The sequence below is a fragment of the Glandiceps talaboti genome, chromosome 19 (genome assembly GCF_964340395.1).
Source record: "Glandiceps talaboti chromosome 19, keGlaTala1.1, whole genome shotgun sequence".
Classification (NCBI taxonomy): domain Eukaryota; kingdom Metazoa; phylum Hemichordata; class Enteropneusta; family Spengelidae; genus Glandiceps; species Glandiceps talaboti.
The window spans coordinates 20,785,204-20,806,036 of NC_135567.1; the positions used below are offsets into that span (position 1 = coordinate 20,785,204).

Here is a 20,833-nt window from a genome sequence, read left to right on the forward strand (position 1 = left end):
TGTATCTAGGCATGGTACAATGTATCTAGGTGTGGTACAATGTATCCAAGTGTGGTACAATATCTAAGTGTGATATAATATATCTATTATCATAATTAATTTAATGACTTCTGATAACAATGTATCATTGTATCATACTCAGCCTGTACAGATAAACTTGCCAAGTGCGATACAATGTATCTATTTACCAAACTAATTTTTGTAGACTTACAAGCAATTACCTTGTCAGCACCACAATAGAAATGTTCAACACTTGCCACGACCAAACTGTAGTACAGATTGAAGTAAATGCTAGGTGAAGTTCTGTATTTTGGCCGACATAAACAGCAGCACATAAATTTTGGCTGTGGTGAAAGCAGCATTCACAATTTGCTTTACAAGACTTCCATGTGCACAATTCTACTTTTTGCGCCAAAAACAATCCCATAGTGCATTCTGCCTCTGCATGATACTAAGAGATATTGACACTTAGCAAAGCATGCGTAGAAATTCTGCTAACCGCATGATATATACGAGTGACCACATTACATAACACGAGTGATTTTGCTAGATTTATACCTTGGCCGAATTTTTCAGTCTAATCATTGCTGGGTCATTTACAGCTTTTCCAGCGGCCATCTTTGTGGTGGTAATGAGATCGCCAAGTGCAGAGGCTACATCCTTGACAGCGTTAATCAACAGCACCTGTTAGTACGAAAACGTAAAACAGTGATTGGTTAATGACAAAACGAGACCAATAGCTGAATGTCCCAGTTAACAAAGGTCACCACTAGGTGGCAGTGTTCAGGTCACCACTAGGTGGCAGTAGTCTTAAGGGGCTTTTACTTTTAAGGCTATCATGAGGCGACATTTTATTGATAGGCCACCTCTAGATGGCATAATTTTCTTCAAATTATCACTTCTCCATGGCAACCGGTAGCTATTAGGTACCGGTACGTTCTTCTTATATCTCGACCATAAATGTCAAATTTCTCTAAAACGACTGTCTACAATTTATATGGGTCACCACTTGGTGGCGCTATATTGTACTCAATAAGGTCACCACTAGGTGGCAGTATGTTGTTCTATATCCTTGATGTTTGCCTCACAAATCTAAAACTTGGTTCATTTTTATCAGAATGACCTAGTATATAAACATTTGCCTCCAAATTAATGCATATTATGGGATATGATGGGAGTTTTGAATGTCGTAATAAAGTTTCATCATTTTTTCCCTAGCAAACAATGGAATTTCTGTTGATACGGTTGCAATAATTTCTGATATTTCTGGTGGTATACATAATGTTATGTTCTACATTTATTCTGTCCAGTACATTGAAAGCTGAACTACCTGCAACTGGAGGGTTATTTAAATTTGTGTTGTTAGATATAAATGATTTGCTCATATGTCGTACACCACTGAACAGTATTTAATCACCCATGGATAAACCTATTTTTGCAGCTGTACAGACAATATGGTACAATTAATCCATTCAAAATTGTTTTCGGGTTCACACCCTAAACTCTGCACCCTGATGTTGTCATGATGGCAACCTATTAGTCTACTACTTATGGTTAAAATCAACCTCTAATTAACATCTACAATGTCTAATTATTGGTATTTTGATAATTTTCAGTGAATATATTGTTGGTTATCTGTTTGAAAAAAATATTCCAGATACAGCTAGTGTAGGTTTAATGTCAAATAATGTAGCCCCTATAAATAGACTTCCTATAAGGGCCAACCGGATATTCAGCTATATGGTTACACATGTAACACATGTAGTGCCATACTGGTAGTGGTGGGGTGGGGGTAGAGGGTAGGGGTGGGGGTAGAGGGTAGGGGACACACCAATGTCATGACATGAAATGACGCTATCACACCATGCATTTGATAGGAACTTCATGCTTTGCTTACACTAGTTCTGTCTTACAATGTCTTTCTTCATCTTCTTATAATCAAAACAGTCTTCTACATATCATCATATATGTACATTGCTGATAACTACTTACCTGTATGCACACATGTATGTTTGTGCATGTGTGTGTGTGCACGTGTGTGTGTATGTGTACATACGTATGTATGTATGTATGTATGTATGTATGTATGTATGTATGTATGTATGTATGTATGGTTGGATGGATGTACGTACGTAGGTAGGTAGGTAGGTAGGTAGGTAGGTAGGTAGGTAGGTAGGTAGGTAGGTAGGTTAATAAGTTATGTATGTACATACGTATATACATATATACACAATTGTGTGTCTGGATGTATAGATTGATGGAATGATGCTTAGTCCGTATGCCAATGTCTGACCATCAATCTGTTTGTTTGATATACAAATTCACATGGAATTCTAAACATACACACATGATTGTGATACTTAAACAATGACTGCTACATCTCTACGTTTGTTACCCAATGTCACATCTCTACGTTTGGTAACTCTATATCCAATGTGCGGCATCATTTCATTCTAATGTGGCTAGTAGTTCACATAAGATTCAAATTCAAGGCAAAGCACATCCTTCAAGCATACAAACGCCATACATGCACATATGCAAACATACTCTCATTTGCATACACTAAGCTATTTGATCACTGCAAGGGTAGAAACTAAGATTGTCGTCCAAGACAGATGAATATAAACGAGTCGTTTCAATGACATGATGTTTTTTCTCTAGATACAGTAAACATATTAGAATGCTATACTGCAGCTCACCTGAGCCTCCGGTCCTTCTCCACCAAGACTTGCTGCACCTAGTTTGACAACATCAGCTAATCTTGTGATGGTGCAGACCGCAGACTGTGCTGCAGCAGCAAGTTGTTCTTGACTTGATGCAGCACCAGACACTAATGTTTTGGTGTCTTCCACTAATGCCTTGGCTGTCTTCAAGATGTGTTCTCTGAAATACAAAGTATGATAACAAACACATGATTATCACATGCACAGTGCATTCTAAGAACATGACCATCACATGTACAGTACTTGCTAAGAACATGGCCATCACATGTACAGTACTTGCTAAGAACATGGCCATCACATGTACAGTACTTGCTAAGAACATGGCCATCACATGTACAGTACTTGCTAAGAACATGGCCATCACATGTACAATACACAATAAGCACATGACCATCACATGTACATGCCTGGTTCTGAAGTGAGCACATCACAATACAATAATCAAAGTGGTGGCCAAGACAATTGTCTCGGTGAAGCTCTCTACACTTTTGCCCTTGGTAGGACAGAAATTTCTTTGGGTTTGAAATTGCCATCAACAGATAGCTGTGTTACACTGTGCTATAAGCATATCTTATACATAAATCTATGATGTAATTGCAGCCACACAGGACTTAGATTGTGAGGGTAGCCAAGTGTACCTGAAGATCCACTAGCAGCAAGATAAGTCTGTGGGCTATCATAGTGGAAGCATGAACATCGTTGAACATTGACTAATTTCATCTTATTTAAATCTATTTGAAGTATTGAACAGTTTCAGTGTTGATTTGTGTAAATAATAGCAATATTTGTGTATGGTTGCTCAAACTAATGCTGTACTTTATTACAGTAAAACTCTTTCTTAATTCTAACCTGTGATCAGCAAATGTTTCTCCGTCTGTCTCACTGGCTAGAGTGCCAGCAGTGGCAAACATAATAGTAGTGTCCAGGTCCCCAATGATACCAGACACAGTGCTGGCTGCATTAATACAGGCCTGTGTACCACGGGATCCTGCCTGTAGAGCAGCTAACACGTAGGAGGACTGCAAATCAAAGATGTGATTGGTTATTAATGTATAAGACTACAATTCAAAGATTTGATTGGATAATAATACATCCCACATGACCATCACATGATCAGTAAATCTTTGCACTACTCTTTAACAATACTGTAAATAAAAAAATCCCCAATTACATGTTCATTACATGATTGCTGTGTGTTCAACACATGATGATCACATGTTCATCACATGATAGAATAGTGTTTGACACATGGAGACTTGATTCTAAAACTGCTATTGTCACATGATCAACACATACAAATCACAGGCTTTAGGAAACAAACTGCTATAGGCAGTATACTAAAATAACTTGAAAAAAAATTACATACTGAAGTGAAAATTTAAGAATATTGTTTTTCATATTTTTTGACAATGATTGACGTACCTTTTCTGAGACAACTCTTGCGTTAACAACCAATTCTTTCTTAGCGATGGAATCACCAGGATTACATTGGACAGTGCCACCAATTCTGACTAGGTCTATGCAGGATTTACCAAGATCTTGTACTGATGCTCTGATTCTGTCTGAGACCTGTAAAATAAGTTTATGAAGTGAAGATGATCTGGTATATGGACACTTTATGATGTAGTATGAACAGATATGTCCACAAAGAGATCAACAAATTAATAGACAGACAGACAGACAGCCAGACAAACTAACAGACAGACAATCATGTACAGACAGACAGACGTATGGACAGACCGAAAGACAGACAGATGGACAGAACACAGACAAACATGTACACAGACAGACAGACAGACAGACAGACAGACAGACAGACAGACAGACAGACAGACAGACAGACAGACAACTGAGCTGTGACATTACCTTTTCATGTGCAAGGTAAAGGCTACTTCATTAACCTTTAGAATACCATGATAATATTGACTGACTAACATAAATACAATTCTACTAATAAATCTGATCATGATTCTCCTTTAGGCTGGGAATGAAGGGAATTAAGATCCATGAAAAATTTTAGAACAGCTTTTTGAAAATGTTTACAACTTTTCTAAAATATTGAAGGGGACATGTCTCTTTGGGTACACTATACAGCCATTGCAAAAACTCTGTTGCCATTTGATGATAAAATCTGTAGTAATAAGTTGATCAGTGCATGGTCAGTGTATGGACATCATGTGATTGATACATGGTCATGTCATGTAAATCACATGATCAGTGCATGGTCACTCCATGGACATTGCATGGCTCATAATATAATGCATTTGTTGCTCTTGCTGTGACTCTGCCATTAAACTTACCACACCATCATCACCTGTCACTGTCAACTGTACAACATCAGCAATTTGACTATTTGGTTTTATTGATATATTTTCAAGGTGGTCAAAGCTATCACTTAATATCTTGGCTTGTTCTTCATCTATAATATCCTCCAAGTTGAAGACATAACTTTCCTTTTTGTTTCTATCTTCATCATCTTGGAATTGCTGGGTCAAGAAATCTCCATCCTCAGTGAAATTGATTGACGACATTGATAATCATGTAGTGTGCACAAGTCAAATATTCACCGAGGCAAAGTTATGTACAAGGCAAGCAACAGGTGCTGACTTAAGGCAATCTAAAAACTATGGAATATTCCATATGACCTTTGAACCAATCTAATTAGCATAAGGTCAAATTTATTACTTCAGCTATGTTAATTTTTTTACACTGCATTTATTAAGTTAATTTAGTAGTTTTTAAGTACCTGTTACAGTGGCTAATCCTGATGTCATGATAGTTGGTCAACATAAGACAAATGTCTGTGAATATCATCGTGGCAAGGTAGTCATGTGATTAGTATGGCATTCTAAAGGTTAAAGAACTTGACAAGCAGACGATTAATGTAGAACCAAGATAGTTGTCAAGACTACATCATATTAGATGTCAGATTTGATTCCTTTTTACAGAAATTTGTATCTGTTGTCACAGATACTAAATAAGAGATGACAGAAAGACAATAGACAGACAGACAGACAGACAGACAGACGGACAGGTAGACAGAAAAACACACAGGCAGTGAAACATTTGGTGCAAATTTGCCATAAAGAAAAATAAATCCATGTGGTTGGCAAATTGCACAGTGTGCACATACACACATATACATACACATACACACAAAGAACACACACAGCACACACTGAGGCATTTTGCAATACTTCACGGTTCAGTTTACCATCACATGATGACCAAATGCTCACTAAATTACCATCACATGCACACCACATGGAAATCTCATATTGATCAAATGATCATTACATGATACAGGACGTAATCACTGCATGTACTACACCACATTATAATCACATACACCACCACATGATAATCACATACACCACCACATTATAATCACGTACACCACCACATGATAATCACATGCACACCACATGATAATCACATGCACATCACATGATAATCACATGCACACCACATGATAATCACATGCACACCACAGGCTTACCTCATCACTGGTACTTGTGGCAATGGCACCTCGTGCATTATAGGTCAGTTCTTGGTAAGCATGTGACATGTTATTTCCAAGTGTACCAAGTTCAGCTACATTGGTATTAGATTTGGTTACCATGTCTTGAGTTGTGATCACAATAGCTCTAGAAATCTTCACCATCTTGGTTTGATAATCAACAAAACCGTCCAATTCTTCATCATCACCTGGTCTATCATCCACCTATCACAAAATAAGAATTAAATATTTACTCGTATTAATAGTCACAAACAAATCTCTGAATAGACTTTCACCAACCTTCATATCTAAAATAATTCACATGAAACCCATCTATGTTAATACACTCAGTCATTAGAAATTTGACAAAAACCAACAGCCAACACCTTCAACAAGAAGTTAAAGACATATCTATTCTCCGAAGTATTTTCATAGTACAGAGCCTCTGAACTCTACATTGTAGAGGAAACTGCCGTTTTATAAATTCACAGATTGATTGAACAAATTATAAATACCGGAATATATTTATTTTCACTATATGGGTGAACTATTGAAACATTGTATTCCAGGATCTTAGCTGCATGCACCGATCATGTGATGTCCATACAATGACCATGCACTGATCAACTGATTTACATGAGATGACCATGTACCAATCACATGATGTCCATGCAATGATCATGCACTGATCAAGTGATTTACATGAGATGACCATGTACCAATCACATGATGACCATACAATGACCATGCACTAATGTCATCATATCATATAAGGCGAATAACTTACCCTGGACAGAGATCGTGTAATGTTATCTACCATTCCGGTAATAATACCAAATTCACTGGCTGATTCCTCCAAAGTTTTGTTCAAATCATCCAGAGCTTCTTTCATTCCATCAGCTGCTTCATCAATAGCAGAGTGAGTATGAGTGTTCTATGGAGGAAAATTGAATAATTCAATGCAACCTGTCTTATCTAAACATTTCAAACCATAACAAAATGGCCGACTTTTGGTTTAGATCTGTTTCTGTAGTTTTTATGCTCAATGACACCAACAACATCAATAATGTCAATTTTATAAATATAATTACGCAATCTCTAGGTATTCCCACAGTCCATGTGATGCACTAGTTATGTCAGTGCTTAGGCGAGGCTGATAGAATCTCGTGAGTGAGTGTGAGTTAAAACATACAACCAAGATGGCAGCCTTCATGACACTGACATAAGTTTTTCTGAATGGCAATTTTTCTAGTTATTTTTAGACCGAATTTTTAATTGCCACCGTGGCTAATGATATATAAAATATTTTTGCCAAGTTTGGGTTTCATTCGACAATGTGAATATGGTGGATGGGTGGAAATACTAATTAGGGTGAAAATAAGACCTCTGTGATGTATGGCAGTTTGAATTTTCTGCATTTGCATAAATTACCCACAATGCCTTTCTGTACCCTTGATGTCTTTACAGGAAATTCAATTTGCTATTTAACAACTCTTATTATTTAGCTGTTATAAACTGAAACTCATCTATTTTGATCTTCTTTAATCCTAATCCTCTATTGGTCTTTAAACTCACAAATCTTCCATGATAATCTTACCTTGGGATTACCACCGCCTTCCTTAGCAGCATACATCAACTGCAATGCTGACTCAGCCACTGTTTTTGTAAGATCTAGTATGTTCGCTTGTCTTTGTGAATTTACTGTCTTTGAGGCAGTCCCAATAGCACTATTAGCCAATGGCAGGAAGTAGTTGGCCATATTTGCCACCTAAGTAAGTAATAAAAAGTATGAAGTATGATTATATGAGTTAAAGCACCACATTCACATTTACTTTTTTTGGTGATTGACACATGAATCATTCTTAAGGAGTTATGATAGTTTAAAAAAAAAATTTAAATTGAACAAACCAATATTGCTGAATTAATATATTTCATTTATATGCAAATAAGTCCAATTAGCATGCAAGGATCTCACCTAAAAACTAATCAGTTTTAGGTATTCTATAAAAGAATTAGTAAGCAAAATTTCATTGTCATTTTTAGAGCAAAAGATGACACAGAAAAACAAACAGACAGACAGACAGACAGACATCATCCCTCCATTGTCATCTTCCTGAGGTAAAATAGGGTCAGAAGTCATTTTCCAGAAAATGATGTAACAGACAGACAGACAGACAGACAGACAGACAGACAGACAGACAGACAGACAGAAAGATAGGGAGACAGACATTAAAACTTTATAGTCTCCCCACTACAGGAGGTGACAAGACACCAGCCTTACCTGGTGTCCAAGTTGTTCAGGTTGTGCCTTAGCAGCTGAGGCAATCTTATCAACAGTGTCACTAATCTGGGCAGCACTGTTAGCCATAGATTCCTGGAAGCCCTGTAGGTTATTTTCTTGTCTTGGTGCTAGATTCTGACTAATCGCAGCCAATGAGGCTTGGTCTAAGTCTTTGATCACACCATTGATTGTATCAATGGCATCATCACATGCCTTCTGACCAGGAGCTTTATCTCTGTAAAATTAAATATTACATATATTACACCATGCACACAACAATTTGAACAAAAAATATGGAATTTATACCCTGCTTGTTCTGTATCACAATCAATCAATTAATCAATCAATCAAAGAGATTTATATAGTGCTAAACTCCACTACATAGTAATGTTCAATGCCGCTTTACAAAAGTGTGGATATATAGAGATGTCAGTAGGCTCTGATAAACAGATAAGTCTTGATGCGCTTCTTAAAAATATCAAGGCTGGGTGACTGGCACACTTCTAGAGGGACAATGTGTATCTTCATCATGTGTCTGTCATTAACATGGAATACTAGTGATTATACCATATGCACGCCAAGTTGTACACATTCAGACAGAAAATGTGGAACTGCTGGGCTGTACCCATGGGGGATGGCGGGTGGTAATTAATGGGGGCTTACCTGATGGCAGAAACTAATCTCTTGATGGAGTCCGAGACATTCTTAGAATGACTAGCCAAGAGTTGCCATGTGGACGGTTCTTTAGGATTGGCAATCAATGGTTTGGCAGTTTGTAACAATGCAGAAGAACTCTCTATGACTGCCTTGCCAGCAATTATGATTGGTTCCTGGGCTTTCCTGGCCTGTAAAGAAAAGTAAAAAGAGTTGTATGAGGAGCATGATCAAAGAATGTCGATCACATGATGACCACATGGCAAATGCATGGTCAAGGCATGCTACTTACATGATCATCAACTATATCAACATGAGGACTGCATGCATGTAAACGTTTTTAAAACATCTCTCTTAACTATTGACTATCAAAATGCCACATACCACAAATCAATATATATGTATGTATCCAGCTCAAGTTGTATCCCAGACTGCTGTGATACCCAGACTGCTTTGTAATACCCATACTGCTTTGTTACACCCAGACTGCTTTGTTATACCCAGACTGCTTTGTAATACCTATACTGCTTTGTTATACCCAGACTGCTTTGTAATACCTATACTGCTTTGGTATACCCAGACTGTTTTGTAATACCCATACTGCTTTGTTACACCCATACTGCTTTGTAATACCCATACTGCTTTGTAATACCTATACTGCTTTGTTATACCCATACAAACACTCAGCCAAGGCTTTCCCATGGTCTACAGAGCAAATTGGACATACTCTGTAAATCTCAAACATAATCTGCAGACATAGAAATGCAGTAAAACTTTGACATACCTCTATGCTGATTTTGGCTGGGATACTGGCAAACTCTGGAGATGAGGCAAAGGTACACAGATTGTCCACAGAATCTAACAAGGGTCTGGTAGCTACAGCACATTTCTGTCGATTTTCATCACTGAAATTACCGTCCAATGCCTGGATGAAAAACAAGACATGACTTTAGAGTATATAGGCATATTGGTGTTTTTATGATTAAAAAACAATCACTCAATTTCCTGAACTTCATAAATAGTACAAAATTTTCTGTACACCAATATTATTTCAAAAGTTTCAGTGCAGAAAGCAAATGGTATTTAACTTAAATTTTATCAATGTTACATCAGCTTAATATTTTCCACCAACTTAGGTGGCATCCTTATTGAATATGCAAAATACTGCTTAACACAATTAACTTCAAGATAATTATGATAAAAAATAATTATCATGCAAATTTTCACCAAGTTAGCTGTGCTAAAGTTGGCACCCTTAACTAAATGTCTAAAGTGTTTCTCAAGGATTACCAGGTAACTGTACTCTTATGAATATTCATCAGCTTGATCAATTTAAATGTCACCAAGTTAGCTGTGCTAAAGTTGAACCTTTAGCTAAATGTCCAAAGCTTAATTACCTTGCTGATTTTCACCAACTTAGGTGTGCTATGATTGATACCCTTAACTTTATGTACAATATTTCTCAATATAAATACCTTTAAGATCATTTATTACGTTGATAACTTTCACTAAAATGTAAACCTTTAGATATACAAAGTTTGTTTCACTATGATTACAGTTTATGATATTAATATTCGTATGCTTATGTACCTTGATACTTTTCACCAGGTTAGCTGTGCTATTAGCGACATCCTTAGCAGACTGTACAAAGTGTTTCTTGGCAACTGGATTGTTGGTTTTAGAAGAGGCAATTCTGCAGGCGTTACATAGAGCTGACGTGTGCTTAGCAACCACAGTAGCTGCAGACAGGACCTACAGATTGTAAAGAATAAAATAGAAGTATTGGTAAGTTTTATCAAGAATTTATAGAGCACAAATGGGAAATATTTACATACATGTGATCATAGCAAGATGTTATTTAAATCAGTTCAGTATTTAGAACTCTTTTCAATACATATGATGGAAACACACATTCTGGAATGTTAACAGCCGTTACTATGGAAACATATGTTGGTGTTGAAACAGCTACTACTTTGGAAACATGTTGCTATAGAAACAGACATATTGATATGGAAACAGCTGTTACTATGGTAACTTACCTGTTGTTGGTTACTATTAGGGTTCAGCAGATTCTGACATGCCATCTGTATGGCCTGGTTGGCCCTGGCAAACTGGGATTGGTCAACCAATCCTGGTTTGCCAGCCACACTGGAAGGGTCTGAGATTCCCACCAAGTAAGCACTCTGTTGGCATGACAACAACGAATAAATAGTAAGTATTGACAGGGTAAAATGTAACATGAAAGTATGAATACATTAAAAACCAAATTAAGTTGAATGACAACTGTGTGACAAAAAATCTTCACTAAAATTGCCCTAATAGTCCTCCAATCTTGCACTATATGTAATAGGAATACATACCTGGGCTGCAGCTTCTGTAAGACCACATACTGCATTACCAGCACTATTGACACTCTGTCCAAACATATCAACTTGACCATTCTTTGCATGCTGTGTCATTCCAGCCATGCTTTCACCAAGAATCTGAAAATGTTACAAGACAGAGTTAGAAGAAATCGAGACTGAGAGCTACAGAAGACAAGATAGATAGATAGATAGATAGATAGATAGATAGATAGATAGGGGGTTGGAGAGACAGAATGAGAGTTTAAAGACAGAGAGAGATAGAAAGCGAGAAACTTGGAAGAGAAGGAAGAGACAGCACAAGAGAGAGATAATTAAATAGTCAGACAGACATATAAGTTATTCATTGTGTTGAATATTAGCTGACTGACAGATACAGACAGACAGACAGACACAGACAGACAGACAGACAAACAGACAGACACAGACACAGACAGACAGACAGACAGACAGACAGACAGACAGACACCTGGTATTACCTTAGATTTGTCCATGACATTGTCTACACAATCAAAGTAACTCCAGTCATTGACAGGTTCTGTAGGGTTATCCAGCATTGGTTGTACTGACTGCATGTTTCTTAGGGCGTTGTCAATTTCCTTCTGTCCTGGTGCACTCTGGGTACAAGTGTTGATCAATTCATTTATACTATCTGTTACACCTCTACAATGATAAAAAAAACATCAAAATAAACAATGTAAACAACACAAAGTAAACAATGTAAACAACATCAAAATAACAATTTAAACAACACAAAGTAAACAATATCAAAATAAACAATGTAAATAGCACGAAAGTAAACAATGTAAATAAGACCAAAGTAAACACACTATCACACATAATGTACGCTGATAATTTGGATAAACTCTGAGAATGTAAGCTGATAATTTGGATAAACTCTGAGAATGTATGCTGATAATTTGGATAAACTCTGAGAAAGTATGCTGATAATTTGGATAAACTCTGCAGTAAATCAGTACAACTGGTTTGAATCGTTGGCTACTTTCACACATCAGCAGACTTTGATAAACTTTTGATTCTCATTTACATACCTTGCTGCCATGGCTAGATTATTTCTAGCATTCGGTGCATATGGATCAGCTGACACTGATTTGACAGCAAGAAGAAGTTTATTGGATGACATTGAGATTGTCTTCAGACTTCCTACCATCTGAGTCTGTCCTTCTTTGTTCTGTAATGAGAGATACATGCATTTTGATTGGTAGGTTCATTTGTAGGTTATGTAATCATGCAATAACAGGCATTTTGATTGGTAGGTTTATTTGTAGGTAATGTAATTATGAAGTAACACACATTTTCATTGGTCAATTTATTTCGGGGTTACTGAAAATCAGATTGTTCATTCTTTCTTAAATATCTGTTAAATTAACTAATGATCAGATAAGAGAGAAAATTTCACTAAGAAGGGAAATTTATAACCAACTGATATTTATCCTTCTTAGGCGTAAAAAAATTGTGTAGGGTAGGGTAGGGTAGGTAGATTTTATTTTATGTTTTAAATTATTTTCCTTATGTGAGTGTCTAGTTCAGGTAGTAATGTTTTCCATGTGGTCTACCTGTTATTGGTTTCTTCTCATCAGATGTACAAATATTACAGATTGGACAAACAGTTTTATATTGTCTTTTTAAGTTGATGTCAGTTTCCACATCCACTATTTGTTGCAAGACTTCATAATTTTCACGATTTTAAATTCTTTTTCTCTCTCGAATACGTAAAAAAAAAAATTTAGGGTTGGCATGAAAAACTAGGTGGAAGTCGGGTAACCGGAACCAAACAACTTTTTTTATTAGGTCTTAGCAAAAAATATCATGTTTTTTCAAACTTACCGGTGTAGCACCAGCCATGTGTATACCAGCATCCAACAATATCTGGAAGTCACTGGTGAATTTGGTAGCAGTCTCTGCGATTTGGCCAGGACTGCCACGAGATGCTGACACCAACTCGGTGGCAGCAACATTGAGACCAGCTGCAGCAGTATTCAGTTCTCCCTGTACTTCCTGGTAACTTTGTTTAGCCTCTGGGAACTAAAACAACAAAATATTGTAAAAGAAGGGTTAAAGTTGACATCTTAAGTATGATGATATTATTTAGCAATACATGATAGTACACAATACTGCCCTCAAGAGGTACATACGAGCCCTCTATAGACGTACATACGAGCTCTCTATAGACGTACATACTAGCACCCTCCAGTGGCACACAATGGCACAAATTGGTGCTTAGTCGATCTTGATGTTTATAGGAATGGAAGTCATAAGTTTAGTTAAATTGGCGATTGGTAATAAAGGAAATTAATAGCTTTAATACAAACTGATTCCTTTTCATTTCTTTTAGAAAGTTAATTTGATAATAATATGAATATTTTTCAGTTTCTGAATGATTTTAGTGGAGAATATATAAGTTGATTGACCAAGCAAAAATAAGCACCTTCTCTTTATCAGTAAGTTTAGTTAGTATAATTGATAAATGTACATAGAAACTACACACAATTGAAATAAATACAAGTTGTCATTGATAGTTAGTTTTAGTAAGCAACACCCTCCGATGTATCCCTCCTCCCTCACATTCAGATCTGTTACATTTATAACAACATTATAAAACATCTATAAGTACAAACACAAACACCAAACATCCACATGTTGATAAACCATTAAATGTTAATTATAAATTTGCATGTTAAGACCGAGACCACCTGGACAGGATAGTAATGGCTTATTCGAGGTTGTACAATTATATGTATATGCCTCAATAAACAGTTCTTACATATTTGAATCATGAATGTGTAAAATATGAACTTATCATATGTAAAACATTTGCATTTTAGACTTTGCATGTTAATTTGGTGACCATTTGGACAGGATGACAAGCCCATTCAACACTGTATGAATAATGTCTACACACCAATATATATTTGTAACATTTGAATCCTTGCTATGTAAAGTATATACCTATTATAATAAAATATTTGCATTTCATTCAGTAATTTACATGTTAACCCAAAAACCATGTGGACAGGATGCCACTGGACATTCAAATTTCAACATTTCATTCAACAAAGTCATTTTTAATTTTAGAAGTGAAGAAACAGTAGAAAAATACAAAGCAGACAGCCATCTACAACAAAAATACAAGACAGCCAGCCATCTACAACTAGTATTGCAATGATTGATTGGCTTACAATTATCACATACAGTGTAGATCAATTTTCCCAACCAACAAAATGTGTGTTTTATATGTACAAGTTTGGCAAATTTAGGGATGTATTTTGTAAGCTAATATTATGAACACATTGAGATTAAAGTTGTCTTGAAGGAAAAGTTTTCAAAATGAACATGTGGTTACACATATGTCTTTCGTTAAAGGGTTTAATGGGGTAACTATATAATGTACATAGTGTGCTTGACTTTCCAGTTTTAGACCAGGTTGTCTGACCATAATTTGATACAAGGGATGGAAAACTAGACAAGTTTTACAAGCTTTCTAACAAACATGTTTGTTAAGAAAGTTTGCAAGCCACAGCAAAAACATGGAAAAGGTCTTAGTTTATTCAATTTGGGACACACACAGTCACAATGGTAAAATTGATCTACACTATAAAGTTGTGCAATGCAATAAGTACAAAAGAGTGAAGTGTACAGAGCAGTATATCTATGCTATAAACTGTAGTATAAACTACAGCAATATGTGGGTGCAGGGTTTGGCAATGTTACTAAAATATGCAAATCTGTCAGTTTGTTTATGTCTGACATCACCAAAAAGAGCAACATAATCTTCAATTTTTGTTATACAAAGTGTATATCCCTTGAGGATAAATACATTTGTACAGCAAGGAATTCCATCCTCGCACAGAAAGCCAAAGTAGCAAATTAGCTCCTTTTGTTGATTCATGCATGTTGCAAAACTTTCACTGCATGGTATAGAGTGCATAATCTGAGGGCAATTACTAAGTATTCATGTTGAACACATCAATGAGTTTTGTATGCAAATTTATGTTAATTATTCATATCAATGGTGAATATCGATTGACCTCAAATTGAGCACTGTATGCAGTTAAATGGTTTTTCAAATCTAAAACAAGAAGCCTTCACCAGAAAACTGTACAAACTAAATACCCTTTGAGGACTAATAAATATATAATATTGATGTAATATATACATTTATGATGTAAGCCAATCATATTGAAAGTTGATATTATTGTGCTAATTGCTAGATAACACTTCAATGCTGGACATGGCAAGGCTGAAATTATTTTATTAAATATTAAGTTAGCAAGATTCTCCTTTATTTACAATCCTACATTGTTCAACAGTTGTAACGCTAACAAAAATTATATCATCAACTCATTAAATGATTGGCTTTGATCATAAATGTACAGGTTAAATAGTTCTCCAGTGAATGCTTCTTCTTTTAGCTGGAGTGTTGATCTGTCAAATCCATGCAATACACAGTGTAACGGAAAGCAAGTGGACATTGTGACAATGCTAGCTGCTTGAAAATGTGGCGTAAATATTGCAGGATAGCCAGGTGTACATGCAGTCTAATATGACAAAATGTGAACTTGCATAATAACCACACCAATTTGCATAATCTAATCTAAAATAAAACTATACATACATTTTGCATAACATTCGACAAAGCAGTGTGATGATTTGCATAACAATTGGTGAACATTGCAAATATTTGCATAAGAATTGGTGAATATTGAGAATATTTGCATACCAATTGATAAAGCAGTGTGATGATTTGCATGAAATGTGATCATAACAGTTTATTTGCATAATAAGCATGTGATATGCATAATAACAGAATAACATTAACATTAAACTTGTCACACACCTTGGAAGCCTGTTAGGTGCATGCAAACAAAACAAAAATCACAATATTGGCAAATTTACTCTCAATTTATATAAAAGCAAATACACATAAAACATGGAACAAATCTTATAAAGATTAAAATGATTGGATTACACTTTGCACTGTTCATATACAGGAACTGTGATTGGTCAATCAAAAGATGAATAAATCAGCTTAAACATCATGGTTGGATTTAACTTTCCACTGTTCATGTACAAGAACTGTGATTGGTCAATCAAAAGATGAATAAATCAGCTTAAACATGATTGCATTTCACTTTGCACTGTTCATGTACAAGAACTGTGATTGGTCAATCAAAAGATGAATAAATCAGCTTATAAAACATCATGATTGGATTTCACTTTCCACTGTCCATGTACAAGAACTGTGATTGGTCAATCAAAAGATGAATACATTAGCTTAACACATCATGATTGGCTTTCACTTTCCACTATTCATGTACTAGAAGTAAATGTAATCTATTTCTCAAAGAAGTTGAATTATGTTTCTTGAACTATCAGTGAAGACAATATTATCATATTCACTACCTATTACTATGGAAACCAAGCTTTTACTTTGTTAAGGTAGACATATAGTACACTAAAACTATTGTTGTTCAATGTGGTGGATCACACAAGTGGGTGATAGTGGTGCCTTTGTTATGTGGATAGAATAGGGAACTTGCAATCCAGACTGAGCATGCTCAAAAGCAAAGGACTGGAATTATCTGTGGTTATCGTAATCACGTATCTGGAGCTACCGATGAAATAAACCTCCCACCACTGGTCAAGCTAAATATGAATTGATCATTCGTGGTTATAAACAATGTAACAATATTGTTTACAATACTAATTGATTAGTATTTATTACCACATTTCCCATGATGCAACATTCAACATGGCGGGTTTGCAAGTTCCCTATTACAACATAACGAAGATAGTGTAAATACATCATGCCAGTCATTAGAAATGCCACCCTACAGTGAGTATCATCACACAAGTGTCCATGCAATAGATTATATCAACATGTCACAACAATAGTTTTAGTTTGTGTCTATATTTGTTGAAAGCTCGGTTTCCGTGTCATAACTGGAAAAATAAACAAAATAACTAACTAGTAGACCTAACTAGGAACATTTGAGACTAAAATTAAGTATGAACTATTTCAGAACATAAAAAACCTGCCATGCAAAAAAACAAACAAGCAAAAAAAACAAAACAAACTTGCAAATATTAAGAACCATGAACAAAATTGGTGATCAAAAACAAACAAACTGATTGTTAAGAAATAAAATTGGTCAGTATACAAGCAGCGTTTTAGTAACATGCTGTGACTTCAGTAATGAAATAAGTAATACGATTATACATACATGCGGCTGATACCTATGAAACGTATGATATTGTGATCCATGCATCGATGTGTCCACTGCGTCACGTGTTTTCGTAGGTAAAGTACGATAAGAAGACTGATCTATGACCTCATACACTGTCTGATTTCAACATGCAAAAATAAATCACATTATTACAAGTTTTCCGTTGCTGTTTGGAAAACTCTGACACACTAGTAATCCATTCACCAAGTACTGTTTTGGGGTCATGGTGCAAAAATTGCTGAATATGGATCATTTTGTCCAATAGCAATTTAGATTTTTGCCATTTCTGATTGCATACAGTTGTAAATCTATAACAACACATGACCGAGTGTGCTGAGGAAACTTGACTGCTTTGAAAGATAACCTAAATCATTTCCCTGTGTGTCAGGCTGCTATCATGTGTCATAAAATTAGGTATCATGTGATAATCATGTGACAAGCATGTGACTATTTCTTTGGGGAGAATTTAGGAATGTTGGTATCATGCAATAATCATGTGACAAGCATGTGACTGTTTCTTTGGGGAGAATTTTAGGACAATTGATATCATTATGTGGTGTTCATGTGACGAGCATGTGACATGGTTTCTTTTGGAAAATTTGATAAACTTGTACTATGTCACTGAGTTGTACACTTTTACAAAAAGTCTGCAAAAAAATTGATACCAATCGGCTAAGAAAGTAACTGGTAAGTTGTTCATTATTATTGCTGGAAAAAATATTAAGAACTCAAAGAGTTTTTGATATTTTTTGAATTAATTTTATGCTGATTTCAAACAATTCACAGAAATGTTGATATTACAAGGAAATAGTCTAAATATTTTAAACCAAAATATTCTCAATACACATTTCAGATTCTGATATTTCCTATAACAACATTATATTGTCATAAAGGTGAAAACATTTCAATGTTTGTGAAACTTTGAAAGACAAATTCCGTGTTGATTATTTAGTTTTTACACATACTATAACCAGTGCAAGGAGTCATCATGCATTAAACTGAGTGTGATGTGAAAAAAAAGACACTCTACAACTTTTCCAATTTGATTCTCCTTTCAGAAATATTTTAAAAAGATCAACAAAATCTATATTTGCAAAATACATGATAGGACACAGCAGATATTGAAATTTGAAGCTTCATAAAACACATAATTGTCATTTCTGAAACTCATTTTTCTAGTATATTTTGCGTAAAATCGTTCACTCTTGTTTAGCTTTTATTGTATACTGGTCAATGATGTAGACTTGTCATGTACGATGACAGGAGGAGATAATTACTAACTTCCTGCACAGCTGTTTGTTGAATTTGTAGTCTGTTATCAAAAACTCTTACAGCGCTTGCAAGAATTGTGTTGACTTTTGACAGCAACACATTTCTTACAATAGCTGTACAACACAGTAAAATATTCAACCAAAAATATTAAAATTTCTAATGGGAAAAACTTAGTTTTTGGATATGATTTCATGGAAATTATAGCTATATGTATGCACTACGCTGTAAGCTTCATAGTTTATTTTACAAAACCTTTATCACATTTCTGCTAAATATACCAGCAAAAGCAAAGCCTTATCTTAAAACATTATCTACCACTGTTTGTGTTTCACTCTCACCCTTTTTTCTTCACCATATTGGATCAACCCAATGATTAAGCATAATTTTAAAGGCTATTCCATTTTAAAATAAGGGAAGAGAAGACAAGAAAATAAACAGAATCCCAGACACATATTGTACAATGTAACCTTGCTTTAATGTAGATTAATTAAAGACATCAATGTTTGTTTGTTTGTTGTTGAATTACTCAAGATATTAAACCTTACACCCACAGTTAAAGACATGCTTATGATTTGACTTTGAGTTAGTCCAAATCTGACAAATATATTCTTTATTAAAATTCCTAGTTTTACTGTAAACAGCATTTTTCAATGACTGAAACTGTGAATTCATCAATTTGGCCAAAATGAAAAAATTTGTAGTGACCAATTTGGATAAAGTGAAACATTCTGTTTAGTGACCAATTTGGCAAAAATTAAGAATTGTGAAATTGTTCAATAGCAAAATGTTAAAAGTTCCTTGAACAAATATGAACTGTTCTGTGTATTGATGAAAACATTTTGGCAAAAGTAAAAAGTTTAACGTATTTTAAACATTTTAAAGTTGACTTTATGTAAAGTTTGAACCAAACTATTTAGGAGAAATTTTTAGCAAATGACCAGTTTCATGAATTTATACATTTTTAACTTTAATAATAGCCAGAAATGTTCATATACACAGGAACAAATATATCCTTAGGATAAAAATCTCAGTTTTACAGATTTACATATTTTGGACAAGTGAACATTCACTGTATGTTGTATAAGCAAGGCTACATTGTATTCCCACCACCACCATAATCACCGACATGCATACATGCATTATTTCATCCCGTCCATCAAATATGAACATAGGTCTTACCTTTCCTGTTAACAAGGTCTTACTGGCTTCACTAACTGACTTAATAGCATTGTCCACATCTCTCTGACCTGGTAAACAATTAACTGTGTTGTTCAAAGCATTGGATACAGCCTTAGCAACCTGTCAATAGACAAACAAACACAGAATTAGTGCCGATACATTTCTGTAACCAAGTTTATTTTATTCCTACCTGTGCAAGTTTTCTATTAAGTTAAATTCAAATTCATACACTGAGATTATGTATAATATTTTAATCCTAAATCCTACCTGTGCTAATCTCTGTTGGTTATCTGGATTGTTAGGATTATTTAAGGCTCTCTTTACTTCCTCCATCAACAGACCAGATTTATCCATCACACCTCTGGCACTTTCAATCAACAATTCACTGATGTTAGGATCTTTACTAGTTGCTGCAACACCTCGGACAGACTTAGTCAATGCAGTCAGTGCCTGTGCTGTATCTCTAGCTGCAATACCAGTGAAGTTCTCATTGCCTTGTGCTGCAGCTGTCAGTAACTGCGCCATGGAGGAGCCAACTGTTTTAGATGTAGCACCAAGTTCCAAGGCACTGCCTTCACTCTGAACAATAGAAGAATAACGCACTGTAAATGGTG

The 20,833-nt window shown here is 35.3% G+C and overlaps 1 protein-coding gene across 5 annotated transcripts in view; it reads right to left on the reverse strand.

Moving 5' to 3' along the window:
• The window catches only part of LOC144449898 (talin-1-like), a 209,060-nt gene that overhangs the window by 13,744 nt on the left and 174,483 nt on the right, over nt 1–20,833 (reverse strand). For 3 of the 5 annotated variants that reach the window (XM_078140443.1, XM_078140445.1, XM_078140444.1), the window contains exons 29-47: nt 20,487–20,798; nt 20,220–20,339; nt 17,766–17,885; nt 13,369–13,566; nt 12,573–12,712; nt 12,000–12,183; nt 11,518–11,640; nt 11,197–11,340; nt 10,748–10,909; nt 9,942–10,082; nt 9,167–9,348; nt 8,504–8,738; nt 7,820–7,990; nt 7,010–7,156; nt 6,223–6,447; nt 4,146–4,292; nt 3,573–3,742; nt 2,700–2,883; nt 559–684 (exon numbers count right to left, since the gene is read on the reverse strand). In XM_078140443.1, the coding sequence (XP_077996569.1) occupies nt 559–684; nt 2,700–2,883; nt 3,573–3,742; nt 4,146–4,292; nt 6,223–6,447; nt 7,010–7,156; nt 7,820–7,990; nt 8,504–8,738; nt 9,167–9,348; nt 9,942–10,082; nt 10,748–10,909; nt 11,197–11,340; nt 11,518–11,640; nt 12,000–12,183; nt 12,573–12,712; nt 13,369–13,566; nt 17,766–17,885; nt 20,220–20,339; nt 20,487–20,798 (3,231 nt within the window). The remainder of the gene's footprint in view (nt 1–558; nt 685–2,699; nt 2,884–3,572; nt 3,743–4,145; nt 4,293–6,222; nt 6,448–7,009; nt 7,157–7,819; nt 7,991–8,503; nt 8,739–9,166; nt 9,349–9,941; nt 10,083–10,747; nt 10,910–11,196; nt 11,341–11,517; nt 11,641–11,999; nt 12,184–12,572; nt 12,713–13,368; nt 13,567–17,765; nt 17,886–20,219; nt 20,340–20,486; nt 20,799–20,833) is intronic. The other 2 variants (XM_078140446.1, XM_078140447.1) reach the window with 2 other exon arrangements.